The sequence below is a fragment of the Delphinapterus leucas genome, chromosome 7 (assembly GCF_059928025.1).
Source record: "Delphinapterus leucas isolate spDelLeu-1000000601 "Yukka" chromosome 7, BTC_Dleu_Yukka2, whole genome shotgun sequence".
Lineage (NCBI taxonomy): Eukaryota > Metazoa > Chordata > Mammalia > Artiodactyla > Monodontidae > Delphinapterus > Delphinapterus leucas.
Window position 1 is genome coordinate 447,413 of NC_143135.1, and position 14,185 is coordinate 461,597.

At 52.5% G+C, this 14,185-nt stretch overlaps 1 protein-coding gene across 1 annotated transcript; it reads left to right on the forward strand.

Annotated features, from left to right (window-relative positions):
- The first annotated feature begins 9,617 nt into the window (after positions 1 to 9,617).
- On the forward strand, positions 9,618 to 12,709 carry DRD4 (dopamine receptor D4). Its single transcript, XM_022565296.3, has 4 exons — positions 9,618 to 9,917; positions 11,514 to 11,626; positions 11,699 to 12,303; positions 12,427 to 12,709. The coding sequence occupies exons 1-4, from the start codon at positions 9,648 to 9,650 to the stop codon at positions 12,627 to 12,629; spliced, it is 1,191 nt and encodes a 396-aa protein (XP_022421004.3). The 5' UTR covers positions 9,618 to 9,647; the 3' UTR covers positions 12,630 to 12,709.
- The last annotated feature ends 1,476 nt before the right edge of the window (positions 12,710 to 14,185 follow it).

The following is a 14,185-nucleotide window of genomic DNA, read 5'->3' on the forward strand; positions in this document are numbered from 1 at the left end:
TGGGCCGGGGGCGGGGGGCGGGGGCTGATGCCGCGCAAGACCCGGGCCTGGGGCGCCTTGGCCTTTGGGTGCATTTTTGGAGGCGGGAGACCTGAGCCTGCTTCGGGCCTTTTACAACCAGCACCCATGAAACCCTTACACGTAAATCACAGATCGAGTAAGGGGACTTCTTATAAGCCAGTAGTTCTTGTGTTAAACTTTATATGCATTTTAAAGATAATTAGTAGACTCTCTTTAGAGCAGTTTTAGGGTTAGGGAAGAATGGAGCTGAAAGTACAGGAGCTCACACACGCACGTGCCCAGCCTCCCCAGCACCAGGCATTAGTTTGGGACATTCGTTACAATTGATGAACCAGTATTGTACATTATTATTAACTAAACCCATGATTTACAGTACGATTCACCTGGGTGTTGTACGTTCTGTGGGTTTTGACACGAGTCTGCTATTATAGACAGTACCACCCAGGGCCCTGCCCTAAAAATCCCCTGCTCGCCACCTGTTCACCCCTCCTTCATCAACCCCTGATCTTTTCACTGTCTCCATAGTTTTACCTTTTCCAGAATGTCATAAGGTTGGAAGCATACAGTCTGTGGCCTTTTCTTATTGGCTCCTTTCACTTACTTATATGCATTTAAGGTTCCTCCATGGCTTGTCATGGCCTAATAGCTCATTCCTTTTTAGTGCTGAATAATATTTCATTGTCCAATGGACCACAGTTTATTTATCCACTCACCTATTAAAGGACATCTTTGTTGCTTCCAAGTTTTGACAATTATGAATAAAGCTGCTGTGAACATCTGTGTGCAGGTTTCTGTGTGGAAACAAGTTTTCAGCTCCTTTGGGTAAACACCAAGGACCGTGATTGCTGGATCCCATGGTAAGGTTATGGTTTGCTTTATAGGAAAGCAGCAGACTGTCTTCCAAAGTGGCCGCACCGTTTTGCATTCACACCAGGGCGTGTGTATCTCATTGTTGTTTTCTGTACATGTATTTGCAACAGCTGCTGCGGCCTCTTCTTGCACAAATTTGGCAAATTAAAACCGCTAAACTTTAACAACATTGACCGATTAATGACATTCATGAGAACACTCAAAATTGTGAGTAGTCGTTTAACCAGTCAGATGTCTTAGCACCTCAAACACTTAAGTGAACAGGCAGATCTTCATAGGAAAGATCTTCCTATTAAAAAAATTTTTTTGCATGCAGTAAAATTGACTTCTAAAAAATTAACATACTGTAAAAAATGAATTTCAACACATGTATGGATCTGTGTAGCCACCACCATAATCAGGATACAGAGCAAGTCCATCACCCCAAAGAACCCCCTCCTGCTGCCCTTTGTGGTCACATCCACTGCCCTGAGCGACTTCAGTCGCACCTGCTCGAGGTCCCCAGCAGTCACTAGCATAGAAGGACAGACCCGGATGGAACCGAGGCAAGGATAGGCGGGCTGTGTCCTGCATGTGCACGGCACAGAGGATTTTGTGACTCGCTGCCTCCATCACGCCTGCATGGCTGTCGCCAGTTGTCTCTGCCGCTCAGAATCTCTCCAGAGACGGTCCTGGCCTGTGTCCTCCACACCCACGTGTGGCTGCCTCAGCGTTTCATGCTGAAATGCGACGGGTAACGAGGACCGGACCCTGATGGGAACTGGAGCAGGAATGGACGGGTCCGCTCACACCTTGCCTGGTTTGGACCCTACTCTGAAACACACAACACAAGCTACATGACTAAACGCCACGTTCAACCCACAGATTTCAGGGAGAGCCCCAGGGATTTCCAGGACATCAACCCTGGCTGGGTCCTCATTACAAACGCACAGAAAACAGTCAACGTATGTGAATAGCTATTTGAAGCCTCTAATCGGACATCACTCTGTGTGTGGGATCCTCATAATGGCCAGTTTCAGGATTCAGGTTTCTGAGGAAGAATATGCAGCTTTATTTATTTATTTATTTATTTATTTATTTTGCGGTACGCGGGCCTCTCGCTGTTGTGGCCTCTCCCGTTGCAGAGCACAGGCTCCGGACGCGCAGGCTCAGCGGCCATGGCTCACGGGCCCAGCCGCTCCGCAGCATGTGGGATCCTCCCGGAACGGGGCACGAACCCGCGTCCCCTGCATCGGCAGGCGGATTCCCAACCACTGTGCCACCAGGGAAGCCCCGCAGCTTTATTTTTTCACGGTAGAACATAGGAGGGAGCGTTTTCGAAGCAGAAGAATTTCTCTCACTGTGACACAGTTTTATTCTCTGAATACTAAAGCACAGAAAATATTCTCTACTCTTTTTTTGTTTGTTTGTTTTAACCAAGATTTAAATGTCAAGTTTAAGTTAATTGTATCTACTCTTAGTTCTACATTAGGAGTGTCCTAGGAAGGTATTGAAAAGAATTATTTCTCTCAAATCTCTGACCACACTGCTCTTCCCTGCCTTCCACAGAACTGCAAACTCCAGTGTGACTTAAGTTATGTTTGGCTGGATGCTTTCACGTTGTGAGCCTGGGACCCACGGTAACAGAGTGCAGCCTTTCTGTGGCCTTAATGAACATCTCCTCTTAAGGACCAGAAAAAAAATAATTTTTTTATTATAGAGAATTATAAACATACAAAAGTAGACAAACGCCCATGTACCGTTACTCAGCTTCAACAATTTATGATAAATCTTATCTATCCCTGTTGATTTTCTCTATTTTTTTCAAATTAATTTTGGAGCAGTTTTCAGAACTTGTATCATTTTACCTGTAAGGATTTCAGCATATATCTCAAAAAGTTAAGGACTGTCAATTGTCGAGGACCCTACAGAGATCGTCGCCAAGGGAGCCCGTTGATCAAACGAATCTGAGTTAACAAACGCAAGCCAGAAAGAGCGTGGGCTGAGAATGGCTCAAGGGGTGTCGTTATCAGGCTTTGGGATAAGGGCGCAATTGCTCTAAGAAGGGTCTTTCAAAGCAGGAAACTGGCCAGGATTGAGAAAAAGTTGTAAATAGTTTAGGGCTGGTGGACACAGGGAGACAACGTTCTTAATATGGTGAAACTTACAGTGCTTTCCTATTTCTTGTCTCCTGCTTAATTAAGATAACAACATAATATATGGGCGATAACCCCATATATTACCTCCCAAAGCGTCATTATTTTATGTTCCGAATATAGATCTGGAATTTATGTTGCACATGGTGTTAGGCAGTGACTAAGTTTCATTTTTTCTATGCGGCTGTCCAGTTGTCCAGCATTAGTTACTGAAAGACCATATTTCTCCACTGCCCTTCAATGTCATTGTAACTGTGAACCAACCATCTATGTGCACTTAGGTCTAGGTCCACACTCCCTGTTATATGCCATCAGCCTGATTTTGTCATCCTTCATACTGTCTTAGCCACAATGCCTCAACTACTTCACTATCTTAGTTACGGTACTTTTATAAGTCTTCATAGCTGACAGATCAAATCTGTTCACCTTGTTTTTCTTCAAGAGTGTTTTAGCAATTTTTGACCCTCTGCATTTCCATATAAATTCTAGGATCTACTTGTCAAGGTTTACAGAAAGATACTGTTAGGAGACTAATGAAAACTTCATCAAATTGTTAGATCAATTTTAGAATTCTATGAAACTGTGCTTCCGAATCGCAATTCCCCAATGACGAGTGACGTAGGGCATCTTTCACGTGCTTCTTGGTCATTTGTGTACCTTCTTTGGAAACCATTGCAAATCCAAGGTCATGAAGATTTGCCCCTACACTTTCTTCTAAGAGTTTTATAGGTTTATTTTAATTTTAATTATTTTTCTTGTAAGACTCTTGTTTTTCCACCATACCATGCAGCTTGTGGGATTTTATGTTCCCAACCAGGATCGAACCCAGGCCCCCGGCAGTGAGAGAACAGAGTCCTCACCACTGGACAGCCAGGGAATTCCCAGTTGTATAGTTTTAGATCAAATATTTTAGACTTTGATTCATTTGAGTTAAGTTTTGTATATGGTGTGAGGTAAGGATTGAACTTCATTGTTTTGCATGTGGATGTCCAGTTGTTCCAATGCCATGTATTGAAGAAACTCTTCTTTCCCTATTAAATAGTCTTGACACCCCTGTTAAAAGTCAATTGAGGGATTCCCTGGTGGCTCAGTGGTTGAGAGTCCGCCTGCCGATGCAGGGGACGCGGGTTCGTGCCCCGGTCCGGGAAGATCCCACATGCCGTGGAGCGGCTGAGCCCGTGAGCCATGGCTGCTGAGCCTGCGCGTCCGGAGCCTGTGCTCCGCAACGGGAGAGGCCACAACAGTGAGAGGCCCGCGTACTGCATAAAAAAAAAAAAAGTCAATTGATCACACCAACACGCCACAACTAGAGAGAAGCCTGTGCGCCACAACAAAAGATCCTGTGTGCTGCAACTAAGACCTGATGCAGCCAAAAATAAATAAATAAATATTTTTTAAAAAGAAAATCAATTGATCACAGATGTATGGGTTTATATCTGAACCCTCGATTCTATTCCATTGATGTTTATGTCTGTCCTTATCACCAGTATCATATTGTTTTGATTCCTGTAGTTTTGTAGCAATTTTTGGAATCAGCAACTGTGCCAACTTTGTTTTTTCCTTTTCAAGAATGTTTTGGTTATTTGGGTTTCTTTGCAATTCCATATGAATTTTAGTTTTGGATTTCTTAAAAAAAAAGTCTCTGGAGTTTCACTTGGGAGCGTATTGAATCTGGGGATCATTTGGTGAGAAAAGCCATCTTAACAATATTAAATCTTCCGATCCGTGAACATTAGATTGACTTATTTATGCCTTCTTTAATCTCTTCCAGCAATGTTTTCTGGTTTTCAGTGTACAAGTCTTTCACCTTCTTGGTTAAATTTTTTACTAAGTATTTTATTCTTTTTGATGCTATTTCAAATGAATTACTTTCTTAATTTCATTTTTGGATTGTTCATTGCTAATATATAGAAATATAACTGATTCTTATATGTCAATCTTATATCCTGAAACTTTGTTGAATTTGTTTGTTAGCTCTAACAGGTTTTTTTTTTTTTCCTTTCCTTTTTTTTCCTTCCTTATGTATTTTCTATACATAAGATCATGCTATCTGCAAATAGAAATAGTTTTACTTTTTTCTCTCCGATTTTGGGTGCCTTTTATTTCTTTTTCTTGCCCAGTTGCTCTGGCTAGAACTTCCAGGACATGTTGTATAGAAGCAACAAAGTTGGGTATCCTTGTCTTTTTCCTGATCTCAAGGGAAAGGTTTCAGTCTCATCACTGAGTATGATGTTTTGTGTTTTTCATATATGGCCTTGATCGTGTTGAGGAAATTTCTTTCTATTCCTAGTTTATTGAGTCCTTTTATCATGAAAGTGTGTTGGATTTCATCAAATGCACTTTTCTGCATCAACTGAGATGATTAAATTTATTCCTCCATTCTATTAATGTGATGTATTACATTGATTGAGTTTTGTCTGTTGAATCACCCTTGCATTCCTGGGATAAATCCCCATTTGGTCATAGTGTATAATCCTTTAAAAAGTGCTGCTGGATTTGGCTTGATCATATTTTGTCGAAGAGTTTTATATGTATATTTGTAAGGGATACTCACCTGCAGTTTTCTTTCCTGTAGTATCATTACTGTTGAGCTTTGAGAGTTCTTTATGTATTTTGCATACAAGTCATTTGCTAGAAATGCAATTTGGTGATATTTTCTTCCATCCTATGACTGAAAGTTTTTAATTTTAGTGAAGTCCAGTTTATCTATTTTTTTCATTTGTAAATCCATGCTTTTGGTGTCATGTCTAAAACTCTTTGCCTAACCCCTGGTCACAAAGATTTTCTCCCATCTTTTCTTCCAAATTTTTTATAGTTTTAGGTTTTACATTTAAATCTATGATTATATAGATATATCACTTTGCTATAAACCTGAAAATAACACAGTATTGTAAATCAACTACAGTGGAAGAAAGAAAGAAAGAAAGAAAAAGAAAGACAGAAAAGTCATCCAGATAAGAAAAGAAGAAATAAAATTGTCTCTATTCATGAACAAGATCATTATCTATGTAGAAATCCTGAAGAAAACCAAAGGAAAAAAAAAGAATCCTTGAACTAATAGTGAGTTTAGCAACATCAAAAGATACAAGTTCGGGCTTCCCTGGTGGTGCAGTGGCTGAGAGTCCACCTGCCGATGCAGGGGACGCGGGTTCGTGCCCCGGTCCGGGAAGATCCCACATGCCGCGGAGCGGCTGGGCCCGTGAGCCATGGCCGCTGGGCCTGCATGTCCGGAGACTGTGCTCTGCAACGGGAGAGGCCGCAACAGTGAGAGGCCCCGCGTACCACAAAAAAAAAAAAAAAAAAAAAAAAAAAAGATACAAGGTCAATATACAAAACTGTTTCTGCTCATTGGCAATGAACAACTGGAAACCAAAAAATTTTTAACTACCATTTACAATCGTACCAGAAAACATGAAATACTTAGGTACAAATCTTACAAAATATGTGCAGGATCTGTATGCTGAAAAGTACAAAATACTGATGAAAGAAATCAAAGAATATCTAAATAAATGGAGAGATATACTATGTTCATGAATTGGAAGACTCAGTATTGTTAAGATGTCAATGTCCCCCAGTCAAATTCCCAGCAGGACTTTTTTGTAGATATAGACAAGCTGATTCTAAAATTCATACATACAAGGGAACTAGAGTAGTCAAAACAATTTTGTGAAAGAACAACTTTAGAGGACCCACACTACCTGATATCATGACTTACTATAAAGCCACAGTAATCAAGACTGTACTATTGTTGAAAGGAAAGACACTTGGATAATGGAACTGAATAGAAGTCAAGAAATAGCCCCACACAAATATGATCAAGTGCTTTTGGACAGAAGTTCAAAGGCAGTTCTATGGAGAGAAAACAATATTTTCAACAAGTTGTGCTGGGATAACTGGACATCCATAGGCAAGAAAAATCAATCAATCACCTCAGCTCATACCTTACACACAAAAAAAATTAACTCAAATACACTGTTAGGAGAATGAAGAGACAAGCTACAGTCTGGGAGGAAATATTTTCAAATTACATATCTGACATTTTCCCCCCATTTTAGTGTGCAATGACAAGTCTTTGTGATTCTTTTTTTGGGGGGAGGGCGGGGCTGTGCCGCACGGCATGTGGGATCTTAGTTCCCTGACCATAGATCAAACCCTTGCCGCCTGCAGTGGAAACGTGGCGTCTCACCCACTGGACCACCAGGGAACTCCCTCGTTGTGATTTTTTTTTTTTTTTAAAGAATTATTTTGACTATGGAGATAATTTTTTTTAATTTATTTATTTTTATTTATGTATTTTTGGCTGTGTTTGGTCTTCGTTTCTGTGCGAGGGCTTTCTCTAGTTGGGGCGAGCGGGGGCCACTCTTCATCGTGGTGCGCAGGCCTTTCACTGTCGCGGCCTCTCTTATTGAGGAGCACAGGCTCCAGATGCGCAGGCTCAGTAGTTATGGCTCACGGGCCCAGTTGCTCCACGGCATGTGGGATCTTCCCAGACCAGGGCTTGAACCCGTGTCCGCTGCACTGGCAGGCAGATTCTCAACCACTGCGCTAGCAGGGAAGTCCCCTCGTTGTGATTTTTATTGCCATGTCCCCAATGGCTAAGGATGTTAAGCACTTTCTCATGTGCTTATCTGCTTATTGACCATTAGGATACCCTCTTTTTTTTTTTTTTTGCGGTACGCGGGCCTCTCACTGTTGTGGCCTCTCCCGTTGCGGAGCACAGGCTCCGGACGCGCAGGCTCAGCGGCCATGGCTCGTGTCATGAGTATATCATGACATCCTTGTTTTCTCTTTAATACACACACTACCAGTCCCTCAAGCTGGCCCCTGTGTCTCCTGATGTCTTTGAAATCAGGATCCTTGATTCCTGGCAGCACCTCTGCGCTTCGGGTCCATCCTGAGTTTTCTGGCCCTCCCAGGGCGGAGGGAGTCACAGATGCAAACGAGGGGCCAGGATGTGCCTTAGATGGTCCCACCGAGTGATGCAGCTGCATAGCCCACTTCTTGGCTCCGTTAGTGACCAGGCTGCGGGTCACAGGAAGTCCATAATAAAAATTCTCACTGCACATTTTCCTTGCATGTTCTTTCTGTTCACTTTTTTTTTTTTTTTTTTTTTTGGCGGTACGCGGGCCTCTCACTGTTGGGGCCTCTCCCGTTGCGGAGCACAGGCTCCGGACGCGCAGGCTCAGCGGCCATGGCTCCCGGGCCCAGCCGCTCCGCGGCATGTGGGATCCTCCCGGACCGGGGCACGAATCCGTGTCCCCTGCTTCGGCAGGCGGACTCCCAACCACTGCGCCACCAGGGAAGCCCCTCTGTTCACTTTTATAATCTGAGACAGATGGTCTGGGCTGACCTCTCAGTCATGCACAGCCATCTCTGCCATGAACTCTGTGTCCCATGGATACAACACAGTCTTACCTGCATGGGTCTGGGACCCTCTACCCAGAGCCCCTCAAGCTCCTACAGTCTTATGTTGGCAGGTGGAGGGTGATGGGCACATGGGGCCCCAGGCTCATCCTTGGGAGGGAGGGAGGGAGGGAAAACCACCTCCAGTGCTCCAGGGAGGCCCGGGGTCTAGTGAGTTTGTAGGAGTGGAGGGTGCAGGTTGAGCGGGTTCTCATTTGGGGCTTTTCTCTGTGAAGAAGGAAGTGACTCAGGTAAAACATGTCTGAAGAGCACGCAGAACTCTGGAGACTGCTAAGCCCCCTGTGGGCTTATCATGGCCTTTCCTCCTGTTACGGCCTTTCAGGCTCTGTGGGGTGAGCTCATTTTCCAGGCTCAGAGGGGTGCACAGCTTGCTCAGGGTCACAGGCTCGGAGGTGATGGAGCCGGAATTGAGGCTGACCACTCAGCTGCTGGGGGGAAGATGAGGGGCAGTGGGTGTGGGTGGAGAGTGACTGAGTGTGGTCCAGACTGACGGAGAGGCTGCTTTGGGTGGGGGAGTGCAGGGCCCCTGGTTGGGGTCTGCAATCATTGCGGGGGGACGCAAAGGGGCCCAAGAGGCTGGGGTGTAGAGGGTGGAAGGGTGAGCGTGGAGCTGGCACCGCCGATCATCAGGGGGCCCCAGGGGGGAGGCTGGGGTGGTGGCCTGAAAAGGCTGTCCTCCCCAGATGCTTGAACCGGATGGAGTGAGAAGTGGCTCCACCTCTGCCTCGAGGGCCTCCAGCAGGGTCCCTGGGGAGGTGACGCCCAGCTTGGGTCCATGTAGGGACGCCGGGGCTCTCTGGGGCCGGGCGGGATGGCGCTGGCATGGGCGCCCGCGAGTCTCGTGCGATGGTCGGGCCGACCTTCCAACCCCGTCGGTTTCTCGGGGCTCAGACCAGCGCGTCGCCCCCCAACCCTTCCAGGCGCAGAGCGATGCTGGGCCCGCCCGTGCCAATCATATCACTTCATTCGGGTCGCTTTGGGTCGTTGCATTTGCCCACCTGCCGGTCTCTCGGAGCGCACAAGTCCAAGATGGGCAAAGACTGGATGCAACTTAGAGCGCCCCGGGGTCCATCGAGCCGGGCGGACAGGGCGGGACTAAGACCAGGCTGGGCGGGCCGGAGGGGCGGGGCTCCGGCTCCCGACCTGGGCACTGTCCGCGGTGCTGAGCGCCCGCCGGGGCGCGCGGGGCCGTGCGCCATGGGGAACCGCAGCGCCGCGGACGCGGACGGGCTGCTGGCTGGGCGCGGGCCCGGCACGGGCGGCGGCGCGGGGGGCCCCGGGGCGGCGGCGGCGCTGGCGGGGGGCGTGCTGCTCATCGGCGCGGTGCTCGCAGGGAACTCGCTCGTGTGCGTGAGCGTGGCGGCCGAGCGCGCCCTGCAGACGCCCACCAACTACTTCATCTTGAGCCTGGCGGCCGCCGACCTCCTCCTCGCCCTGCTCGTGCTGCCTCTCTTCGTCTACTCCGAGGTGAGCCCGCGTCGCGACCGCACGTGCACCCTCACCTGCTCCTTGTTCCCTGTGCCGAGCCACACCGAGGACCCAGCGTGACCCTGCCGCCTAGCCTCTCAAGAGCCTCGAGTTGGGGGCCGTGCCTGGTCCCAGGACGACCGGAGCCTCCAGCACCTCCGAGCCTCACTCCCCTCCCCCATCTCGCTGTCCATCTGCCCGCTTTGCTGTCTGTCCACCCTCCCTCTTCTGCCCCTCTCTCCTCTTCTCCCTTTCTGTCTTGGTGTCTGTTACCCAAGAGATGCCTCTGTCCTTCAAGCAGAGAACCCAGAAACAGGCGACTTTGGCAGTCCAGCCCCCCACTCAGCCCCCTCAGCGGGGTTCCACTCCCCCAGGGGAGCCAGGTGTAGAGGGTGGAAGGGTGAGCATGGAGCTGGCACCGCCGATCCTGGACAGACAGGCAGATTCAGGCTTACCCCCATGCCGGCTCCCCCTGGGGCACAGAGACACACACGTCACTGCACGAGGCCACACCACAGCCAGGCAGGACCACAGGCGGGCACACACCAGCACACTTCAGGGCAGGAGACCCTCACTCACGCACCGACTGGGCTCCCAGCAGGAGGGACGCTCAGCTGCCAGGAGCTGCAGGGCAGTGAGCACAGCTGGAGCGAGGGGACACCCGGGCCTGACAGTGGAACCAAGGGAAGGCGCAGGTGTGGGCCTTGGGTCCTGGGCCCAGGAGCCTCCAGCCCCAGAGCAGGTCTGGCCCTTGGGTCGGTCCCCCTTGGTGCCAGCCATGTCCACTCTGCAGTTTGGGCAGAGAAAAGCTGCTTAGGGCTGAGCTGGGGACACAGCGTCCTGGGCTATGGGGGAGGGGAGGCTTGATTTTTCTAAGGTGGACACAGTGAGTCTGGGCAGGGCTGGGGCAGAGGCTAGCAGGACAAGGACAGACGTGACCTGCCGCTCCCCACCCCCCCACCCCGAGCTGCAGACAGACGTCACAATGACGGCTCTTAAGCTCCTAATCGCCCCAAATCAGCAGGAGGGGATTTAGAGGGGGGCGGCTGTCTGCTCCTTTGCCCTTGGTGGGACCGCCGGGCACGGCGCCGGGGACTTTACTTTGTAACAATGCTGTGGGTGCCATCCTCGCCCTCTCTTACGGGTGAGGGGACAGGAGTGAAATGACACGTCCAGAGGCCCAGAGAGCGAGTTTCCACAGACACTGACTCTTAGCTGTCTGCAGGGGCTGGGGGGTTGTATAGGGGTGCTGGGCTCACACTCTTGGGCCGCAGGGTCCCCACCTGCGCAGGGAGGGGCCCCACAGCATCAGAGATCGCAGTCCTCAGGTGACTATGCCCCCCAGGATCCCCCCCAAGGCCTTTCTCAGTTCTAAGAGAAAGGAAGGGGGTCATCTCTTGGCGCCCAGCTTGAGGGGCGGGCAGGACTGCCCAGTTGTCTCCGGCTCACTCCCCTCCCCTCTACTCCCCTCCCCTCTGATATTCAGCCCCCTCTGCTCCCGGACCACTGGGGGTCAGAAGGACAGCTTGGGCAGGCGGCTGGGGGAGGGTAGCGTCCTGTGTCTGTTGTTGCTACGGGGCCCCTCCCTGCGCCCAGGTCCAGGGCGGCGTGTGGCTGCTGAGCCCTGGCCTCTGCGACGCGCTCATGGCCATGGACGTCATGCTGTGCACGGCCTCCATCTTCAATTTGTGCGCCATCAGCGTGGACAGGTAGGCCGCCCCCACCGCCCCGTCCCCTGTAGGGCCGCCCCGGCCCCGCCGCCCTCACCACGCTCCCCGCAGGTTCGTGGCGGTGGCCGTGCCGCTGCACTACAACCGCCAGAGCCGCGGTGGCCGCCAGCTGCTGCTTATCGGCGCCACGTGGCTGCTGTCGGCAGCGGTGGCGGCACCCGTGTTGTGCGGCCTCAACGACGCGCGCAGCCGCGATCCCTCCGTGTGCCGCCTGGAGGACCGCGACTACGTGGTCTACTCGTCCGTGTGCTCCTTCTTCCTGCCCTGCCCGCTCATGCTGCTGCTCTACTGGGCCACGTTCCGGGGCCTGCGGCGCTGGGAGGCAGCCCGCCGCGCCAAGTTGCACGGCCGTGCGCCCCGCCGCCCCAGCGGCCCCGGCCCGCCGCCCCCCGACGGCATCCCGGCCCCCGATGCCGCCGTGCCCCCGGATGCCATCCCGGCCCCAGACTGCATCCCGCCCCACGACGCCATCCCGGCCCCCGACGCTATCCCGGGCCCCGACGCCACCCCGCCCCCCGACGCCACCCCAGCCTCGGATGCCGTCTTGCCCTCGGACGCCATGCCGGCCGAACCCCCGCTGCGGGCCCGCAGGAGGAGACGCGCCAAGATCTCGGGCCGGGAGCGCAAAGCTATGAGAGTCCTGCCTGTGGTGGTCGGTGGGTACCGGCCAGGGGACGTGGGCAGAGAGGGGAAGACTGCAGCGCCCAGGGTGTGAGGCGGTGCCCGGGGCGGGGGGCGTGGCAGGGAGCCGCTCACGGCAGCCCCAACCCCGCCCCCAGGGGCCTTTCTGCTCTGCTGGACGCCTTTCTTTGTCGTGCACATCTCCCGGGCGCTGTGTCCCATGTGCGCCGTGCCCCCGCGGCTGGTGAGCGCGGTCACCTGGCTGGGCTACGTCAACAGCGCCCTCAACCCCGTCATCTACACCGTCTTCAACGCCGGGTTCCGGACCGTCTTCCGCAAGGCTCTGCGCCTCTGCTACTGAGCAGACCGCTGGCACCGCAGCCCCTCTTCAGCACCCCGCCTCGCCTGAGGGTTTGTAGGAGTTATTAAACAGATCCCCAACACCTGCTGGGAAGACTCTTGGAGGCGGGGGAGGGGCAAGGAGGAGGAGCCCAGGCCTCCACTAACCCTCATCCGGCCAGTTAACCCCTTCCTTCCTTCGGAGGAAGCCCAGAGAAGAGACCCCACCAAGCCAGGTCTGCCCTGCCCCAGAAGCCTTGGGAAGAGGGCCAGCCCTTGCCTGGGAAGACTGCCCCGACTCACACCCTCCCCGAACAGGTTCCCTCCCCAACACACCCGGCCAGCTGCAACCCACCCCGACCCGACAGCTGTTCCCAGGCCAGCAGCCTCCTCCCCTCGTCCTGGTGGCCCCATCCACTGTCCCTGCAAAATGCAGCTGACCTGCCCCTGCCACTGCTTTGGCAGCTGCCTCAAGGTCGGAGCACAGCTCCCTGCCAGCTCCTGACTTGCCCATAGATGCCCAAAGCCTGGAGGAACAGGGGGCCTGGGTGCTGGGTGGGCTCACGGGGGCAGCCTCCCTCCAGGGAGGGCCAGTGCAGGCCCACAAGGCACTCAGCCATCCTCTGCCCAGCAAGTGGGCAGAGCAGGGAGTGGCTGCCCCTCTCCCGCCCACAGCGTGGCCCGCCCCTCAACCCGAGACAGCCCCACTTGGACTTCACCTGGACCCTCCCAAGTCCCCCGCCATGGGCACCCGCTGTTCCCAGTACTGTGGCTGAGCGCTCCTGTCAGGAACTGTGACCAAGCCGGCCACTGCCGGTGTCAAGTTCTCCTCTGAACATGAGAAACTATGGGCTGTGAGGGCCACGGCATCAGGCCCACCCTCAGCGTGCTAAAATATTCCGTGGAGAGGGGGCCACCCTGTTCCCCTCTCTGGGTGAGCACCGTTTCCTGCTCAGACTCTCAGCTGCAGCCTCCCCTGAGAAGCCCCACCTAACCACCCCCCAGGACCAGCCTGCCCCTATCCTCCTGGGAGAGACTGGCCCTCGAGGAACCGAGTATTGATGGACTGGGGGCCAGTATGGGGTGCTGTGTCCCTGCACCACACAGGAACCAACACAAAATGGGAGTGGGGGAGGGGGCCCAGGGCCGGACCCCAGGTCTGTTGGCTGCTTCAGCTTCCAGCACCTTCTTGCCTGTGAAGCATGAGGATGGCTGCAGCGGATACCCTGGGTCTCCTCCCGGGAGGAGCCCCAGATGGCACAGCCTCACCCGGGCAAGACACTTGCTTCAGAGCTGGGCTGGTGGTCCCTCCTGGGAACCTCAGACTTGAAGGGACCATCAGGCTGACGGCAGGGTCAGGGTCAGGGTCGGAGCAAAGGACCCCTGACTGCGGCCGCTGGCCCTGCCACCTGGCTCGTCCCTCAGGTCCACACCCCACGCCCGTGCCCTGCCACCCATCTCTGATGTGCCCCGACGTGCGCCTGCTGGGCCTTCTGTGGTCACTCCAGGTGGTCAGAGCTGGTGTCTGCCACTGCCAAGAGGGTCTCAAGTAGCAGCACCCCTGCCCGCCAGCCGTGG